This window comes from Scatophagus argus, chromosome 6, assembly GCF_020382885.2.
Source record: "Scatophagus argus isolate fScaArg1 chromosome 6, fScaArg1.pri, whole genome shotgun sequence".
Taxonomy (NCBI): Eukaryota; Metazoa; Chordata; class Actinopteri; family Scatophagidae; genus Scatophagus; species Scatophagus argus.
In genome coordinates, this window is record NC_058498.1 from 12,583,826 (window position 1) to 12,602,244 (window position 18,419).

Genomic DNA, 18,419 nt, shown 5'->3' on the forward strand with positions numbered 1-18,419 from the left:
GGTTAGAATCAGAAGAATTAGAATCAGACTTTATGGTCTTTGCACAAAAAGATTACATTGAAAAAAAGAAAGTCAAAAAAATGATTATGAGGCTGTTGCAGATCAATTGTAAGAAGCAGATTCATAAAGTTCTAATTGGTTGCTTGAATTCAGTTGTGCTTTAACACAACATGTGCTTTAACAGTTATTGTTTTATTATCTTCTGCCAGCCAGAGACATCCAAATAGTGAAGGAGCTGGAGGATGTTGACACCATGGAGCGTCAAATCGTGAACTTCCTGTGTGAGGTCAATCAGGTGGATGTGGACGGCCGGTGGTACAGAGATGACTGCCGAATTCGACCAGGGGACAACATCAAGATAAGACACCAGGGTAAGAGACCCACATGGGTTTTTAAGGAAACTTAAAGCCTAAGGAATATACTCTCCAGTCAGGAAGATTTGTTTGAGTGGCCATTTTGGTTGTACTGGGCAGTTCCTGGGTATGAATGTACAAAAGAAAAAAAAAATATATAATGGAAAACTTGGTAAATACAGTGTATTTTGCTTTGATCTGATTGCAGGTAGAACTCACACCCTGTTCTTCAAGTCAGTCAGGCCAGAGCATGCTGGAGAGATCAGATTCACTGCAGAGCGGGTCTCATCCTATGCAACTCTCACAGTAAAAGGTGAGGCACCAGACTGTTTATGTCACTATTTAACAGATTTATGGAGAAATGATGTCTAACCCCATCTGGTTGGTCCCACTTAAGGCTGACAGTCTGTTTCTCCCTCTTTCAGAGCTCCCAGTCCAAATAGCACGTCCTCTGAGGGTCAAGATAGCCATGTATCACCACAGGGGTCTTCTGGAGTGCCAAGTGTCACGACCTAATGCTCAGGTCAGGTGGTACAAGAACAGGAAGGAGCTTCTACCAAGCAAGAAGTACCAACTAATCAGCCAAGATATCTACAGGCAGTTGATCATCGATGATGTCTGCTCGTCAGATGAAGACACCTACACCTGTGATGCAGAAGATGACAAAACCTCTTGTCAGCTTCTAGTGGAGGGTGAGATGCCTGCATGCTCTCACAATAATTGCATCAATCACAACAATGAGTTTATGGCCCACAGTATGTTTTGCGTTCTTCCAGCCACCAATATATATTATGATTAATGCTTATTTGCACACGTGTTTCTAATATGCACACTATAAAATTAAGAAGATGTGTCAGTAGTGTTAACGTGTATTGTGGCTGTACACTCAGAGCAAGCTATCAGCATAGTGCGGGGAATGAGCTCAGTAGAGGTGATGGAACCAGAGCCAGCGCTGTTCCAAGTGGAGACCAGCCTGAAATCAGGGAGACCCCCCCGATGGACCCTGAATGGTGAGGTGCTGGAGCACAGCGCGACAGTGAACATCGACAGGAAAGGAACCCTCCACAGTCTCTGTCTCACCTCCACAGAAAGCTCCATGTCGGGCCCTGTGGTCTTTGTGGCTGGCAAGAGTCGTTCTACTGCTCAGCTTACTGTCAATGGTGAGTTGTCTAAACCTCATCAGAGTGGACTGTGGATAAAGCAGAGTTATCTTAATCTTAATCTATCAAAAGGATTAAATTCCCCACTGAAATTAAATATCAATGTAGAATGTAGAAGGTGAAGTAGCAGTCGTAAAATAAGTACTGTTGTCATTGTGCACTGTCACAATGTAAATGTCAGTAAGAACCCCACTCACTGTAGTTTGGACAGCATTTCTGATTGATTCTGTGTTAAGTGCGTGGATTTTTAAACACTGTGTGTCACATTAAGCAGCTTTACATCTTTCCACTTCTAGAGCGACCCCTTCAGGTTTCCCACCACTTGGAGGATATTGAGGCGAAGGAAAACAGCTCTGTGACTTTGAGCTGTGGGTTTACTCCCTCTCCCAGGGTTGTGCGGTGGTTTAAAGGCCGTACGGCGCTGAAGATCTCTAACAAGCACAGCATGAAGAGGGAAGGAAAATGGGCAGCGCTTACCATTCATGGCTTGGTAGGGATGGATGCAGGACAGTACCGCTGCTTGGCAGGGGGTTCACAGAGCACAGCACATGTTAAGGTAGAAGGTAGGCTAAACATGGACTAGGAAAACTAAGGTGTGAGGAGAAGTTATAATACTTTATGTATATTCATTATTATATTCATCTTTATGACACTACCTTTTAATGCTACTTAAGTTGATGATCTGGCATAATTAATTTTCCCCTTTTGTTCTAGTTCGAACACTGAAGTTAGTTAAACACCTTGAAGCAGTGGAAATTGAGGAGGATGGCATTGCTACATTCTCATGTGAGCTCAACTATGTGGTCGCCAATGTGGAGTGGCTCTTGAACAATGTTCGCCTCTATTCCAACGCCATCAACAGGATCCAACACATGGGCACTATGCACAGCCTCGTCATCAAGAAGCTGCGACCACAGGAAAGCAGAGTCACCTTCAAAGCAGGTCTTCTGTCTGAGACAACCACCTTAAAGGTCAAAGGTCAGCTGGGAAGTTAATTGATTTATTTGAGTAGGAATTCTGCTGATACCTACATTTCTATTTGTTCATTTATGATAAATTTGCACATCATGAATGATGGTCTTTACTTCAGAGCGCCCAGCAGTGTTCCTTAGGTCTCTGGAGGATGCAGTAGGAGAAGAGCAAGGGGAAGTCTGCCTGCAATGTGAAATTTCCAAAGAGACAGTGACTCCTGTTTGGAGAAAGGATGGTATGGTCCTGACCATGGATGATAAATATGAGTTTCTCCAGTTTGGGAAGTCCATGGCATTGGTCATCCATTCCCTGAGCAAGGACGACGCTGGACTGTACACCTGTGACCTGGGTACCAGCCAGACCAAGGCTAAAGTTACTGTACATGGTGTGTAGTAGGAAAAAAGGTTCTTGGTTATTTTGGAAGAATGGTACACCTTGACAATCAAGTGTTCTGCTCATTAAGCTGACTTCCTTTTGACATTAGAAACATTTTTAAGATGAGTCTGGTTTATTATTCTATTTACGTGCAGACTTACACATCACTATTATTCAGCGTCTGAAGACAACATCTGTCCTGGAAGGTGAAAGCTGCACTTTTGATTGTCACCTCTCTCATGATTTTGATGATGAGCCTTCTTGGACCATCAATGGCCAGGTAGTGGTCTCTAATAGCCGTATCCAGGTTATCAAAAATGGCCGGAAGTATAAGATGACCATTAGAGATGCTATGCTGACTGACGCTGGAGACGTGATCTTCACAATTAAAGACCTAAGCTGTAGGACCATGCTCTTTGTTAAAGGTGAATACCTCTCAGATAAAATTAAAATGTATCAATGTTTGTGCATGTGAGACTCATGTCTGTATTTTATTTTAGAAGATGCCTTTTGGGTGACGCATTTATGCAAAAGTTGAAATATGAGTGAATGCATTTCCCCTCTTTTAGAGAAGCCAGTGCACATCTTCAGGGACCTGTTGAATGTGAAGGTGGTGCCGGGTGAGGATGCAGAGCTGAGCTGTGAAATCACCAAACCAGATGTTACCATTCGTTGGCTGAAAAATGGACATTTGATCAGGCAGAGCCCTAAATATGAGATGAGTGTAGAGAAGAACCTGGCAAAATTGGTGATCAAGAATACCACCATCAGAGACTCCGGAGATTACTGCTGTGAAGCCGAAGGTGTTGCCTCACGTGCCAAGCTGGAGATCAGAGGTAGGTGAGCACTTTCAAAATAAACATTAGATGTTGACTATTTACAACACATTATATTGTTCTTCATTGTGGTGTTGTGTCAATCTATGCTGATCTCCAGCATTACCAGTACATCCTGTTTTGCAATGTGGATCAGCAATTACAATACTACATGTGTCTAATGTCTAGACTTCATTATTCCTTTCAGAACTCCAGCACACATTTGCGAAGGAGTTAAGGGACACGCGAGGAGAGGAAAAGGGTAAAGTGACTCTAGAGTGTGAGACCAGGCGGCCTGCCAAGTGGGTGACCTGGTTGAAGGGCATGGTGGAGCTGAGATCCGGTAGGAAGTATGTCATCAGGCAGAAGGGTGTGGTGCTGTCCCTCACCATCAACTGTCTGGAGAAATCGGACACAGATATTTATATATGTGACGTCGGAACCATGCAGAGCCGGGCACAGCTGACTGTGCAGGGTGAGACCATAATGAAGGGAACACTGGACATTGAATTAGTGTGGTTCGGTTTTACATTATATTCAACTGGCATTGGGCTAAAGATGCTGTATGTGGGCCACATCAGGATAGATCTTTATCTCAACTGTAAAATCAGTTGTGGTAGAAATACTGGGACATGTTATTCCCTTTAACTGAATGATAAATGTTAAGACAGGACAGAGCTGAACTTTTAAGAATTAGACATATGATTAAAGTTACTGTAACTCTCATTTAGGATGCTGCAGCTAAGCTTCATTTTATTTTAATTATCTATTTTGACTGATGCTTCGGACATAATCATGTTAAATAAGGCTTCTCACTGTCCACCAAAGTCTTAATTTAAAGGGCCTCAATTATTCAACTGATATGCAATATATACCAGCACAATAGAAATATATTATGAAATAGATACATCATGTGAACAAATTAATATATCCTTACTGTGGATATGAATGCAAAGCTAAATCCTTTGACAAAAGAGCCCAGCTCATTATTGAGCATCGTATTCAGTAGAAAATAAAGCATTGTTTCTTAAGGCTTCTAGTACCTGCTGCCAATGATGTTAATGATAATTTTGACTTCTCCATCTTTCCCATGTTTCTCTCAGGCCAGAAGGTTTTGATCCTGGATGAATTAGAGGATGTTGAGTGTCTAGAGGGTGACACAGTCACATTCCAGTGTCGAATCTGTCCCAGTGACTACGTTGGGGTCAAGTGGTACCTGGATGAGACTCTGCTGTACACCAATGAGCTCAATGAGATCCAGATGTTGTCCGGAGGATACCACACCCTCACATTTAGGCAGCTTGCCCGCAAGGACACTGGCACTATCTCTTTTGCGGCAGGGGACAAAAGATCGTACGCCTCATTGTTGGTTAGGGGTGAGTCTTTTATCTGTCACAGAGTTCTGTTGTGCGATTTTAATCATATTTCATCTGGTCTGATTTGGCTTCCTCTGCCCATGTTAATAGAGAGGCGTCCCACAATCATTAAAGCACTGGAAGACTGTGAGGCTATTGAAGGAGGTGGTTTAGTTTTGTCTTGTGTGACCTCCAAGCCATGCCACATCCTGTGGTACAAAGATGGCTGCCAGATGTGGAGCTCCTCAAGATATTTTACCGTTCGTTCCGACTGTGAGGCGCGGCTAACAATTCGGGAGGTCTGCCGGAGCGATGCTGGAGTGTATGAGTGCAGTGCTGGATCTGTTATAACTAGGGCTGTTGTAACTGTCAAAGGTATGATAACGTTATTTTTTAACTGTTACACGACTGCTATTTCTTCCTATTGTCCATTCCATCATTAAATGCCAGGGGGAAGTTATTAATTATAGGAGATAATAAATATAAAATCTGTAACAACATTAACTTTTCTTCTTATTGCTGACAAATGTTTTCTGTTTTACTGTCTTTTTTAGCTATCCCAGCAGAGTTCACCCAACCTTTAAAGACTGTGGAGGTCAAAGAGGGGGAGACCGTGACCCTGACCTGTGAATACTCTCTCCCAGGGGTCCCGTTTCACTGGAGAAAAGGTTTTGAGATTATCAGGCCTGGAGACAAGCATGTGATAAAACAGAGGAAGACAATAATTTCCTTGACCATCAAAGCCCTGAAGCCTGATGACTCAGGAGAATATAGCTGTCAGTGCAGAGATCACCGCACTACAGCAAGCCTCAAAGTACATGGTATGTCATTAGCTTTTCCTTGCATTCGTGTGCATTTTACCATATCTAATTATACCAAAAATCTAGTGTTTTTGAGTCATTTTCTCCTTTTCTTCTTATTCTATGGCAAGTTGCTGACTAGCTGGCATATTATCAGTGTATTTATGTCCATGTAACCAATCTTTTCACCATTACTGTACACAGCTTCACCACTTTCACTTTGCTCCCAGCTTATTTTTTCTAAAAGTCTTACCTCATTTTCCAGCTATCCCCATTACATTCATACAGCAGTTAAAGAACATGCAGGCAGAAGAGGGAAGCAATGTCATATTGCGCTGTGAGCTGTCTAAACCTGGGGTTATAGCAGAATGGAGAAAGGGATATGAGCTGCTGAAGAATGGGGTTAAGTATCAGATAAAGAGAAGGGAGACCACCTTGGAGCTCCTGATATGGAAGCCTGTGCCTGAAGACAGTGGAGTCTACAGCTGTGTCTGTGCTGATCAGGTGACATCTGCCACAGTCAAAATCACTGGTAGGATACGATTTAACGATAGGATGGATTTTAGCAATAGGTTTTACGCCCAATATCAATAATTCATCATCATTAATAATTATTTATCTCACACACAACCCCTCAGCTCTCCCAGTCACCTTCAAGCAGAAGTTGAGGAACGTGCTGGTTGAGGAGGGTAACATTGCGGCTTTCCGCTGTGAGCTGTCGAAGGCTGGTCACAGTGTGGAGTGGAGGAAGGGAGGAAACGAACTCATCACGCATGGAGAGAAATATCACATGCGGCAGAGAGACACGCTGATTGAACTGAGGATCTCTGATGTAACACCTGAGGACAGCAATATCTACACGTGCATCTGTGGAAACATAGAAACCACTGCAACACTCACTGTTAATGGTAGTATTTCATTTATTTTGCTATTTATATTGTAGGAAGTCACATTAATAAGTGAATCAAGTGACAACATCAGTTAATGAAGTAACGTGTCTTGTACACTAACAAGATGGTTACTCACAAAAAGTACGTGACATTGAATAAAACAAAAAAGTAATACAAAATACTGAATTGTATTACCGTACATAGCCTCTACATAAAATACACACCTCATCCTCACCGACTGCAGACAAAATGAAAAGAAATATGTAGAATTTAAAAAATAAAGTTTCCTCAACATCTTTTGATAGGCAGCAAACAGAATAATAATAAAAAAATGTAATTCTGCTTGTACAGAGCTGAGCATTTAACAATTGAAAATATGGTGGTAGCTACTGTAACTCTCAATCATTTAGCAAGATGCTAAACTTTAGAAGATTGGCTTCTTGTTGTTTATTCAATTTATGATTTCTTTCTTGTGACCTAAATTTATCCTTGCCTTTTAGTACTTCCCATCTCTTTCAAACAAAAGCTGAAGAACCTCCAAGTGGAGGAGGGACACAACATCACGCTGTATTGTGAGGTATCTAAACCGGGTGTCCCAGTGGAGTGGAGGCTTGGAGGAGATCTGTTGGAGAACGGAGAGAAATACCAGATTAAGCAGAGGGACTCAGGCCTGGAGTTGATCATCAGAGACGCTGATCCAGAGGACAGCGGGGTCTACACCTGTGTGTGTAGAGAGCAGAAGACAAAGGCCACTGTTAAAGTTATCTGTATGTTCAATGTGTTAGATGTGTGTAGTGGAACTCTCTTCTTTGTTTATTTATTCTTTATTTGTATTGAGCTAATTGTAAAGCACTGCCTTATTGTTCTTGCCAGTGTCCTGCTTTACACATACAGTATCTGTGTTTGATTCAACAGCTGTTCCTGCCACATTTAAAGTGAGCCTGAAGAGCCAGGAGGCTTTAGAAGGGAACAGTGTTACTCTACGCTGTGAACTTTCAAAGAAGGGAGTCCCAGTGCAGTGGCAGAGAAATGGCCAGGTGTTGTCTGAAGAGATATTTCGAGGAAAGTATCAGATGAAGCAAGAGGGAAAAACGGCTCAGGTGACCATTCTCAACGTCCAGCCAGAGGACGCAGGGAAGTACAGCTGCATCACAGGAGATGAGAAAACCACAGCTGAAGTCAAAGTGAAATGTAGGTTTAAAGCTTGCAAAAACAGAGAAACCACATTTTTCTATGCCCATTTAGCTTTGCAGTATAGTTGCTATACTGATTAAATGGCTATAACCTTGTCATTTTGATGAAGATGTCTGAAAAGCTGTTACTATATGTGATGTATGTGTGATGTCCTTGGATGGCCCATAACTCAACTGTCTGATGACTATTGATGACTATTACCAAAGTGTGTGTTTTTTTACAGCTTTGAGGAAAGTAGGAGCAGAAAAATTTAAGTGTACATGTACCACATTAGAAGAGGAAAGGTAGACATGGCAGGTTGCAAATCAAAGCAACTGCTGAATACAGGATTTTCTAATTTCTCCACAACAGCACTTCCTGTGACATTCAAACGAGAGATCCAGGGCCTGGTGGTGAAGGAAGGGGACTGTGGAGTGTTCTGCTGCGAGCTCTCCAGACCTGGAGCTCCAGTGGACTGGAGGAAAGGCAGGGTGATTTTGAAACCTGGAGAGAAATATGAGATGAAGCAAGAGGGACGTCTCACTAAACTCATCATCAACAACATAGATGAGAGCGATGCTGGAAAATATACTTGCAAGACTAAAGACAGCCAATCAACTGCTGAGCTCACTGTCCGAGGTAGGAGAAGCTTAAGCAAAAATGCCCCCACATGCAGTATGTTGGATTTTTTATTTTGTTAAGCACATTTTTTCCTGTTTTTTTTTTCTTTTTCGAATTGTCCTTATGTATTCAACAGAATCACCTGAGCGCAGACGTCAAAGAGGTCAGCTCTCACATAGTAAAATAAAAAACAAAATAGACCCAGTGGATATTAGCACTGTGTGAACTCCATTATGTCATTTCACTTAAACTTAGTAGAGAGATTATTGTTTCATCTTGTTATGCAGTACTCTCATATGGAAGAGATGCAATTAGATACACCCCAGTGATTTAACTAAACTCTAGCTTTATTATCAGTTCTAGTGTTTTTCTTTCAAGTGATATCACATATTTAATAGTTTGTTCTAGAAAAGGTGCGTGTTAAAGGATAGAAAATTTAACACATTGCCTACAATGGATTATCAATTATATAATCCATTCCACTGTTCAGTTTAAACTGAATGGTTAGCTAGTAAAAAGCATTATGAGCATGGTGAGCATACCTGCCATGTCGCTTACATCACTGTCACAATTTCCACCTAACATTTATTATGTTCCTTGTCATATTGAAGACAAGGATGTTTATTCAGTGAACACAGAGTTCCTTGCATGATCATGTAAGGGTTAACATGGTCCTCATTAGCTCATTTGTTTGTGTGTGTGTTAGTGAGATGGTGTGTGTTATGTGTATGAATGGATGAATAAACTGCAAATTGTAAGCCGTTGTTGATAAAATCTTTATATAAATGCAGTCATTTACCATTCATGTAAGATTGTCCCTGATTAACAGGTTTACCACCAAGTTTTAAGCTGCCACTAGTCAACCAGGAGGTGACAGAGGGCAACTGTGTGGTTCTTCGCTGTGAGCTCGACAAACCTGCCCCCTCAGTGGAGTGGAGGAGAGGAGAAGAGTTGCTGAAAAATGGAGACAAATACCAGATGAGGAAGAAGGACCTGCAGGTGGAGATGAGGATTGCGGACCTCAGCCTGAGTGACACTGGAGATTATACCTGTATATGTGGAGAACAGATGACAAAAGCTACAGTCATCGTGAATGGTGAATTGTGTATTTACTACAGTAAATTCCATTCTTTCACCTTAGTACTTTTGAGTGTAAGGAGTAAAACAACAGAGACCCAAATCCTAAACTGACAGTTACCATTATAGTATACAGTGTGAAGTTAGTGTAAGTTTCAGTGGACTTCTGGGTCCCAGCACAGGGGCTTCGCTTGGCTTGTCTGAGGGGAAAAGTGAGGAAAAAAAGAGAGCACTAAAGGGCGCTTGATCAAGTTTTCTCTACTGCATAGGATACTTCACGACAGTCCTCCACTTGAAGGCCACCCAAGATGCCCTTTTCTATGTTCTGAATTTCTGTAGATGATGATTCTGATTTCACTGCTACAGTCAGAGGTCCCGTTGTGTTTATTTAAAAAACACAAATAAACAACAGCAATGACAAAAAACAAATCTGGTGCTGCTGTAGTAATACCAGAACTCAAACCTAATGTTGTTGTACAGACTTTGATGATCTGTGGTTGATGTGAAATTGACTAATCAGTCACGCAGCAAAACAGACATTCCTCCACATGAAGATGTTTTTATTTCATTTTGTTGTTCCTCCTCCTGTGGTCTGCTTTAGAACGGCCCATCAAATTTCTTCAAGAACTGAAAAATATTCAGGTGCAGGAGGGCAATGGAGTGACACTCTGCTGTGAGCTCTCCAAACCCGGCACTCCAGTGCAGTGGAAGAAGGGAGCCAATGTACTGACTAATGGGGAGAAATACCAGATGAAGCAGAGCGGCTCTACCCCGGAGCTTCTCATCAGAAAAAGCCAGCCTGAGGACAGTGGCACATACAGCTGTATTTGTGATGACATAAAAACTACCGCCACTGTCATCATCACAGGTGAGAGCCATTACACATTATGTAAATACATACACATAGACATTAGATAATTTGGACATCTCATACAGTATTTTGTGTAACCGCTCTGGTTAATCACTCCTCAGCGATCCCAGTAACTTTCAAGCAAAAGTTGAAGAAGCAGGAAGCTGTGGAGGAGGACTGTGTGACTCTGCGCTGTGAGCTCTCTAAAGCAGGAGTGCCAGTGGAGTGGAGGAAAGATGCTCAACTACTGAAAGAGGGAGAAAAATATCAGATGAAACATGAAGGCAGGGTGGCTGAGATGCTGATCAGAAATTTAACTCTCACAGATGCTGGGGAGTACAGCTGTTTTGTTGGCACTGTTGTGACTTCAGCTGACATCAAAGTAAGAGGTAAGACTCACTTCAGAAATGCTATCCAGCTGGGGATGATGTAACTTCTTAACCACAGTGAGACAGAGCAGGTACTTTCTGCAAAGTAAACCTGATCAGTGTAATAGATCTAACAAGATAAAAACGAGAGTGAACTATTTCCAGTCTCAGATTTTTGTAAATTTGTTGTTTATTTCTCAGCAATACCAGTAATGTTTAAACAAGAGGTGGCGAATTTGGAGGTGAAGGAAGGGGACAGTGGGGTTTTCTGCTGTGAGCTCTCTAAACCTGGAGCTCCAGTCGACTGGAGGAAAGGCAGAGTCATCTTAAAACCTGGATACAAATATGAGATGAAACAGGAAGGATGTGTCACTAAACTGATCATCAACAACGTAGAGGAGGGCGATGCTGGGAAATATACCTGCAAGACTAACGACAGTCAGTCGACTGCTGAGCTTATCGTCAAAGGTAAGACAGAGACAATGCAAACTTATTAGAGAATATCTAAGTCTTCTCTTTTTTTATGAGAATAACAACTCATAGGTTGCTTTCTTTCCTTCCAGCTCCTCCCATCACATTCAAGACAAAGTTAAGGAACCAGCAGGTGCAGGAGGAGAACACTGTGACGTTGAGCTGTGAGCTGTCAAAGCCCAGCCTTGCTGTGGAGTGGAGGAAAGGACAAGAACTTCTGAAGAATAATTTCAAGTACCAGATTAAAAATCGAAACAGTGTCATGGAGCTGACTATCAAAAACACACAAATGGAGGACAGTGGACTTTACAGCTGTATCTACGGTGATGTCAAGACCACAGCCAACATCACCATTACACGTAAGGGAAGCTTTTAATGAAAGCATGTATGTGTATTTTTGCATTCTTAGACTTTTCAGAAATGAAGAAAAACTGATTTTTATGTGTTTTAAATTTGTGTATTTGAATTTAAAGGGCAAATAAAAGTCTTGGTTGTACTTAGTTCATATTCTTTTTTTTGTTATTTAATGACTTGTGCCTTCTAAGTGTGTTCAATTGACCTGTTTATCTACTCTCACATTTTTCCACAGCTATCCCCCTCTCCTTTAAAATGGGTCTAAAGAATCAGGAGGCCCCTGAAGGAGGCAACGTGTCCCTTCGCTGTGAACTGTCCAGGTCTGGGGTACCTGTGCAGTGGTTTAAGGCAGAGGACCAGCTCTATCATGGGGGACGATATCAGATGACACTGAGAGGGAAGATAGCTGAGATGCACATCAAAAACGTTCAGCCCGAAGATGTCGGGGAGTACAGCTGCATCTTAGGGGACCAGAAGACAACGGCTGAAGTGAACGTGAGAGGTATTTAACGTGCTGCCATTTTGTGTTTCTTACACCAAGCAACAATTAACACATGAATTCTCTTGAAATATGGACATCAACATGATATGCGGCTCTCACTGCAACATATATCAAATGTGCCCCTTGCAATATGGCATATGGCTCTGCACACTTTCTTTCTCTTTTTAATGCTGCGGCTGCTGAACTGCTCATTTTCTGAAACATGGCATCTCATTTCCTTCTTCAAACAGCGGCAGCATCTGTGTTCTTTGAGAAGGAACTGGAGAGCCAAGCTGTGATGGAAGGGAAATCTGTGCTGCTGTCTTGTGAAGTTTCCAGTGCCAATGTCCCTGTCACTTGGAAGAAGGACAACACTGTGGTGGAAGAAGGAGGGCGATACATTTTAAAGAAGAAGGGCCCCACTCACACTTTGGAGATCAAGAAACTTAATCTGCAAGATGGTGGAGAGTACTGCTGTATCACCAGAGGCAAGAAGACCACTGCCAAGCTGATTGTTAGGGGTAGGTGGATTATACAGAAGAATATTACTGATATTTTACTGTATATTTTTTCCATTTTTTATGTAATATATTTGGTTAATTCATTACAGTACCAGAAATAATGCATGAATAAAACCACATCATTCTCGCCTTATTTGTTGTAAAATACATCTCATTCCATCTCCATCTCTAAAAATCCAGCTGTATATAGCTTCCTCTTCCTCCACAGAGCGTGTGCGGATTGTTACAGAGCTGCAAGACATAATGGTGACAGCAGGTGAAGATGCAGAGTTTGTGTGTGAGTTGAGCCATGCAGATGTGAGTGAAGGGGTCTGGTGGCTTGGATCCAGCCCTCTGCAGAAGAACGAGATGAACCAGATGACATGCCAGGGTCGCCAGCACCGACTGATCCTCACCATGACAACGCCTGACGAGACGGGCACCGTGGCGTTTGTAGTTGGGGAGGAGAGGACCTCTGCTCGTCTGCTAGTTGTTCCTAAGCCCAGAGGTGAGCAGCAATATAAGAGACAGGGTGTGTGTTTCAAGGAATCATTAACTAACCCTAACTCTTATCCAAATTTTAGTTTTATTTGAGGACAAGCCTAAAGACATTGTAATCATGGAGGGAGAGACAGCCACTTTGTCCTGCAGGACTTCTGATTTTACCTCACTGGTTATCTGGAGGCGTAACCACATCCCACTCCAAAATGGTGATAAATATGAGATACGCAAAGAGGGAAAAGTCAACCTATTGCTCATCCATGATGTGGATCCCCTGGACACTGGTATATACTCCTGTGATACAGGAGATGTGCAGAGCAGTGCCAAACTTACCGTGACAGGTAAAATCCAAAGTTGCTTTTAGATAGTGGTCTACTATGACACATCTACTAGATTTCTTTGAACAGTGATGAGATTTGTCAAATTATACAGTGAAATTATTTCAACCAATGTCTCAATTGGTTTTCTTACTCTTCAGAGCTCCCTCCATTCTTCCAAGAAGAATTGCAGAGTGTGGAGGTTGAGGAGGGAGGTTCAGCCTCCCTATACTGTGAGCTGTCTAAACTGGGAGTGCCAATTCAGTGGAAGAAGAACAGACTGCCTCTGAGAGCCAGCAGAAAGCATGAGATAAGGCAGGATGGCTGCTTCCTCCAGCTTCTCATCAAGGATCTCAAACCTGAGGACAGTGGCAGCTACTCATGCCAAGCAGGAAATGCAGAGACCACTGCAACTGTGACAGTGAAAGGTGCGTATTTGGCAGTGACCAAATGCAACTTAATCAATACATTTTGTTATCGGAACTGAATGTAATCTAGCCCACATCTAATCAAGTATAGTGACTTTCACGTAATTCCCTGACATTGTGTGAACCTTCAAACACTGCATGTACTGTTATGCTAAACTAATATAACAAAATACTGTTTGGTCTTTCTGACATCTCACGTTTTTCTTTCTATGATAAAGTTATACAATTTTATCCTTTACAACTCCTTTTCTCAGAGCTCCCACCATTCTTCAAGAAAGAATTGAGAAGTGTGGAGGCTCAGGAGGGAAGTGCAACCTCTCTCTACTGTGAGTTGTCTAAACCTGGAGTATCAGTGCAATGGAAGAAGAACCAGCTGCTGCTGAGCGCCAGCAGGAAATATGAAATGAAACAAGATGGCTGCCTCCTCCAGCTCCACATCAGAGAGCTCAAACCTGATGATAGTGGAAGCTACTCATGTCAAGCAGGAAGTGCAGAGACCACTGCAGTTGTGACAGTGAAAGGTGTGTGTATCTTAAATGATTTTTTGTGATAATCTAAACTTCATAAAAATCTACATGATATGGGGCAAACATCATTCATCATTCACATAAGTAGGCTACAAAAACAATAGTAGAATTTCTTATACTCATTAGTCTTACTTGTTAATGTTTGAAATGTTTCTTCTGTTACAATAAAAACATTTACTTCATTAATCTCTGACCCTCCCATTTTTCCCAGAGCTCCCTCCATTTTTCAAAGAGGATTTGCAGAACATGACGGCTGAAGAGGGAGGTACAGCCTCCCTGTGCTGTGAGCTGTCTAAGCCAGGAATGTCAGTGCAATGGAAGAAGAATAAACTGCCACTGAGAGCCAGCAGGAAGTACGAGATGATGCAAGATGGCTGCCTCCTCCAGCTCCACATCAGGGAGCTCAAACCTGATGATAGTGGAAGCTACTCATGTCAAGCAGGAAGTGCAGAGACCACTGCAGTTGTGACAGTGAAGGGTATGTATGTTTGGAAGTGAATAATTCAGTGTTTGCTTCATTGGAAAATAGTTTCAGGACAGTGCTTTCCTGTACTACTCTGATCTATCTGGTGGGCATTGCATTATGTTCTTACACTACTGTGTATGCTACACCCACTCATTTTCTGAAAAACCTGTCCAGGTGAGGTTGCAAGCACTGTTATCATTACATTATAGATGTACAATTCTTTTTTTCCCTCCGTTTTCCCAGAACTCCCTCCATTCTTCAAGAAAGACTTGGTTAGTGTGGAGGCTGAGGAGGGAGGTACAGTCTCCTTGTGCTGTGAGCTGTCTAAGCCTGGAGTGTCAGTGCAGTGGAAGAGGAACAGGCTGCCACTGAGAGCTAACAGGAAGTATGAAATGAAACAAGATGGCTGCCTCCTCCTGCTTCACATCAAGGATCTCAAATGTGAGGACAGTGGAGGCTACACTTGTCAAGCAGGAAGTGCAGAAACCACTGCAACTGTGTCAGTGAAAGGTGTGTATATTTGGAAGTGAATAATTCAGTGTTTGCTCTGTGTGCATTTGATCACACAGTAAAATTCAATGTACCTTCTAGAGATTGAAGTTTCTTGAATGTAATAAGTTTGTGTTATTGTAATTTCACAATTTAAATTTTAAGTTGGTTAAGTTTTGATAATGTCTGTCTTACCAAATACATTTCCTGCTGTTTATTAGGCCTCAAGTATTCTCCCATTCCCCCATGTATATGTATGTTTTTTAATCCATACAAATTTTTGCAGAGCTCACTCCATTCTTCAACAAAGAATTACGAAGTGTGGAGGTTGAGGAGGGAGCTACAGCCTCCCTGTGCTGTGAGCTGTCTAAGCCTGGAGTGTCAGCGCAATGGAAGAAGAACAAGCTACCACTGAGAGCCAGCAAGAAGTATGAGATGAAACAAGATGGTTGCCTCCTCCAGCTCAGCATTAAAGAGCTCAAACCTGAGGACAGTGGAAGCTATGCGTGTCAAGTGGGAAGTGCAGAGACCACTGCAACTGTGACAGTGAAAGGTGTGTGCATTTGGATATTTTTTTTTTTTTTTTTTTTTTTTTTGCGATCGTATGGGACCAACCCCACTTATCTTTCACATCAGTAGCTATCAAAACTGCTTGCTTGTTTCTTCTGGTACACCTGAAAAACATTTACTTCATTAATCTCTGACCCTCCCATTTTTCCCAGAGCTCCCTCTTTTTTTCATAGAGGATTTGCAGAACATGACGGCTGAAGAGGGAGGTACAGCCTCCCTGTGCTGTGAGCTGTCTAAGCCAGGAATGTCAGTGCAATGGAGAAAGAATAAACTGCCACTGAGAGCCAGCAGGAAGTACAAGATGATACAGGATGGCTGTCTGCTCCAGCTCCACATTAAAGATCTCAAACCTGAGGACAATGGAAGCTACACATGTCAAGCAGGAAGTGCAGAGACCACTGCAACTGTGTTGATAAAAGGTTTGTGCATTTGAGAAAATCTGCAAAATAAATTTTACAGTGTCAGCAAGCTTTACATCATGGAAACCAATTTCAAATAATTTTTAATAATTACTTGTTATCATCTGAACTTGCTGAAACTCAGTATTTCCTATCTTTAACTTCATGCTTTTTTAAATATTATTTCTGTGATACTAAAATATCTCACTTTTATACTCCATGAAAATTTTATATTCCATAGAGCTCCCACCATTTTTCAAGGAAGAATTGCAGAATGTGAAGATGGAGGAAGGAGGCACAGTCTCCCTGTGCTGTGAACTGTCCACATCTGACATACCAGTGCAATGGAAGAAGAACAATTTACCACTAAGAGCCATCAGGAAATATGAGATGAAGCAAGATGGTTGCCTCCTCCAGCTCCTCATTAAGGAGCTCAAACCAGAAGACAGCGGAAGCTACTCATGTCAAGCAGGATGTGCAGAAACCACTGCAACTGTAACAGTGACAGGTCTATATGTTTGCAGAATTATAACTTTATTAGAAGATTTTAGTACTAGAACTACACAAATTTTATTCGGTGCTTATCTGTACTACTCTGGTCTATCTGATAGGCCCATGCACTACTGTAGGAGGTAAACCTATGCAGTTTGCAAGCACTGTTCCCATTACATTACACTTTTTTTTGCCTAATTTCCCAGAGCTCCCTCCATTCTTCAAGAAGGACTTGGAAAATGTGGAGGCTGAGGAGGGAGGTACAGCCTCTCTGCACTGTGAGCTGTCTAAGCCTGGAGTGTCAGTACAGTGGAAGAAGAACAAACTTCCTCTAAGAGGCAGCAGGAAGTATGAAATGAAGCAGGATGATAGCCTCCTCCAGCTCCTCATCAAGGATCTCAAACTTGAAGACAGTGGAAGCTACTCATGTCATGCAGGAAATGCCAAGACCACTGCAACTGTGACAGTGACAGGTGTATATGTTTGGCAATTTGCATCACAGTGAAAGAATCAGTGTTAGAAATGCAGGCAAACAATTACACAGTGATATTCAAAGTACTCTCCAATGATTGTCTGAAACTTCTCAACTTCTGCTTCTTATTCTGGTGCTGATGTAGCAAACCCACCTACCTTACGAGATAGTTGAAAAGTCTTAACAATCTGTGGATTTAAATAACAGTTTTGTCCTCTTCTGATGAGGTTTTAAACATTTTCCATTACATGTTTTCCCAATCTGCACCCATTTCCCAGAGGTCCCACCATTCTTCAAGGAAAGCTTAAAAAGTGTGGAGATTGAAGAGGGAGGTACAGCCTCTCTGCACTGTGAGCTGTCCAAGCCTGGATTGTCAGTGCAATGGAGTAAGAACGGGCTGCCACTAAGAACCAGCAAAAAATACGAGATAAAGCAAGATGGCTGCTTCCTTCAGCTTCACATCAAGGATCTTAAATCTGAAGATAGTGGAAGCTATACATGTAAAGCAGGAAGTACAGAGACCATTGCAACTGTGACAGTAAAAGGTCTGTGTACATGGATGTTGTGTCTGTGTATGGAAAATTTTGCTGTCTCATCTCTCACATCCTCAAGTGATAGTAATGTTGTAATATGTGATTGATTGTGAACTCTGAAATTGAATTAGCTTCTAACTCCATCTCTCAAGCATTTTCAGTATTTAAGATCCATCAAACCATGAATACAAAATATATTTAAAAATCTTTTTGATGTAGTGCCTCATCTTGCACTATCTCAATGTTTTGGTTTGTTTTGTCCCACTGCCTAGAGCTCACTTCATTTTTCAGCAAAGAATTACAAAGTGTGGAAATTGAGGAAGGAGCTACAGCCTCCCTGTACTGTGAGCTGTCTAAGCCTCAAGTGTCAGTACAATGGAAGAAGAACAAGATGCCACTGAGAGCCAACAGAAAGTATGAAATGAAGCAGGATGGCTGCTTCTACCAGCTCCACATCAAGGATCTCAAACCTGAAGACAGTGGAAGCTACACATGCCATGCAGGAAATGCTGAGACCACGGCAACTGTGACAGTAAAAGGTTTGTGCAGCTTGATGCTTACCTAATGGTAAAGTAATAACATGAGATGACTAATTTTATTTTTCTCTCCAA

The 18,419-nt window shown here is 42.0% G+C and overlaps 1 protein-coding gene across 1 annotated transcript in view; it reads left to right on the forward strand.

Annotated features, from left to right (window-relative positions):
• Positions 1–18,419, forward strand: part of obscna (obscurin, cytoskeletal calmodulin and titin-interacting RhoGEF a) — a 41,694-nt gene that overhangs the window by 2,698 nt on the left and 20,577 nt on the right. The window contains exons 5-42 of the mRNA XM_046391951.1: positions 210–371; positions 562–666; positions 779–1,045; positions 1,244–1,513; positions 1,810–2,076; positions 2,228–2,491; positions 2,604–2,870; positions 3,016–3,285; positions 3,430–3,696; positions 3,884–4,150; positions 4,779–5,051; positions 5,142–5,405; positions 5,585–5,851; positions 6,096–6,362; positions 6,469–6,738; positions 7,221–7,487; positions 7,636–7,911; positions 8,266–8,532; positions 8,651–8,677; positions 9,344–9,610; positions 10,193–10,459; positions 10,564–10,830; positions 11,011–11,277; positions 11,373–11,639; positions 11,870–12,136; positions 12,367–12,636; positions 12,827–13,123; positions 13,200–13,457; positions 13,595–13,861; positions 14,116–14,382; positions 14,600–14,866; positions 15,098–15,364; positions 15,630–15,896; positions 16,066–16,332; positions 16,553–16,819; positions 17,010–17,276; positions 17,554–17,820; positions 18,081–18,347. Coding sequence (XP_046247907.1) covers positions 210–371; positions 562–666; positions 779–1,045; positions 1,244–1,513; positions 1,810–2,076; positions 2,228–2,491; positions 2,604–2,870; positions 3,016–3,285; positions 3,430–3,696; positions 3,884–4,150; positions 4,779–5,051; positions 5,142–5,405; positions 5,585–5,851; positions 6,096–6,362; positions 6,469–6,738; positions 7,221–7,487; positions 7,636–7,911; positions 8,266–8,532; positions 8,651–8,677; positions 9,344–9,610; positions 10,193–10,459; positions 10,564–10,830; positions 11,011–11,277; positions 11,373–11,639; positions 11,870–12,136; positions 12,367–12,636; positions 12,827–13,123; positions 13,200–13,457; positions 13,595–13,861; positions 14,116–14,382; positions 14,600–14,866; positions 15,098–15,364; positions 15,630–15,896; positions 16,066–16,332; positions 16,553–16,819; positions 17,010–17,276; positions 17,554–17,820; positions 18,081–18,347 — 9,681 coding nt within the window. The remainder of the gene's footprint in view (positions 1–209; positions 372–561; positions 667–778; positions 1,046–1,243; positions 1,514–1,809; positions 2,077–2,227; positions 2,492–2,603; positions 2,871–3,015; positions 3,286–3,429; positions 3,697–3,883; positions 4,151–4,778; positions 5,052–5,141; positions 5,406–5,584; positions 5,852–6,095; positions 6,363–6,468; positions 6,739–7,220; positions 7,488–7,635; positions 7,912–8,265; positions 8,533–8,650; positions 8,678–9,343; positions 9,611–10,192; positions 10,460–10,563; positions 10,831–11,010; positions 11,278–11,372; positions 11,640–11,869; positions 12,137–12,366; positions 12,637–12,826; positions 13,124–13,199; positions 13,458–13,594; positions 13,862–14,115; positions 14,383–14,599; positions 14,867–15,097; positions 15,365–15,629; positions 15,897–16,065; positions 16,333–16,552; positions 16,820–17,009; positions 17,277–17,553; positions 17,821–18,080; positions 18,348–18,419) is intronic.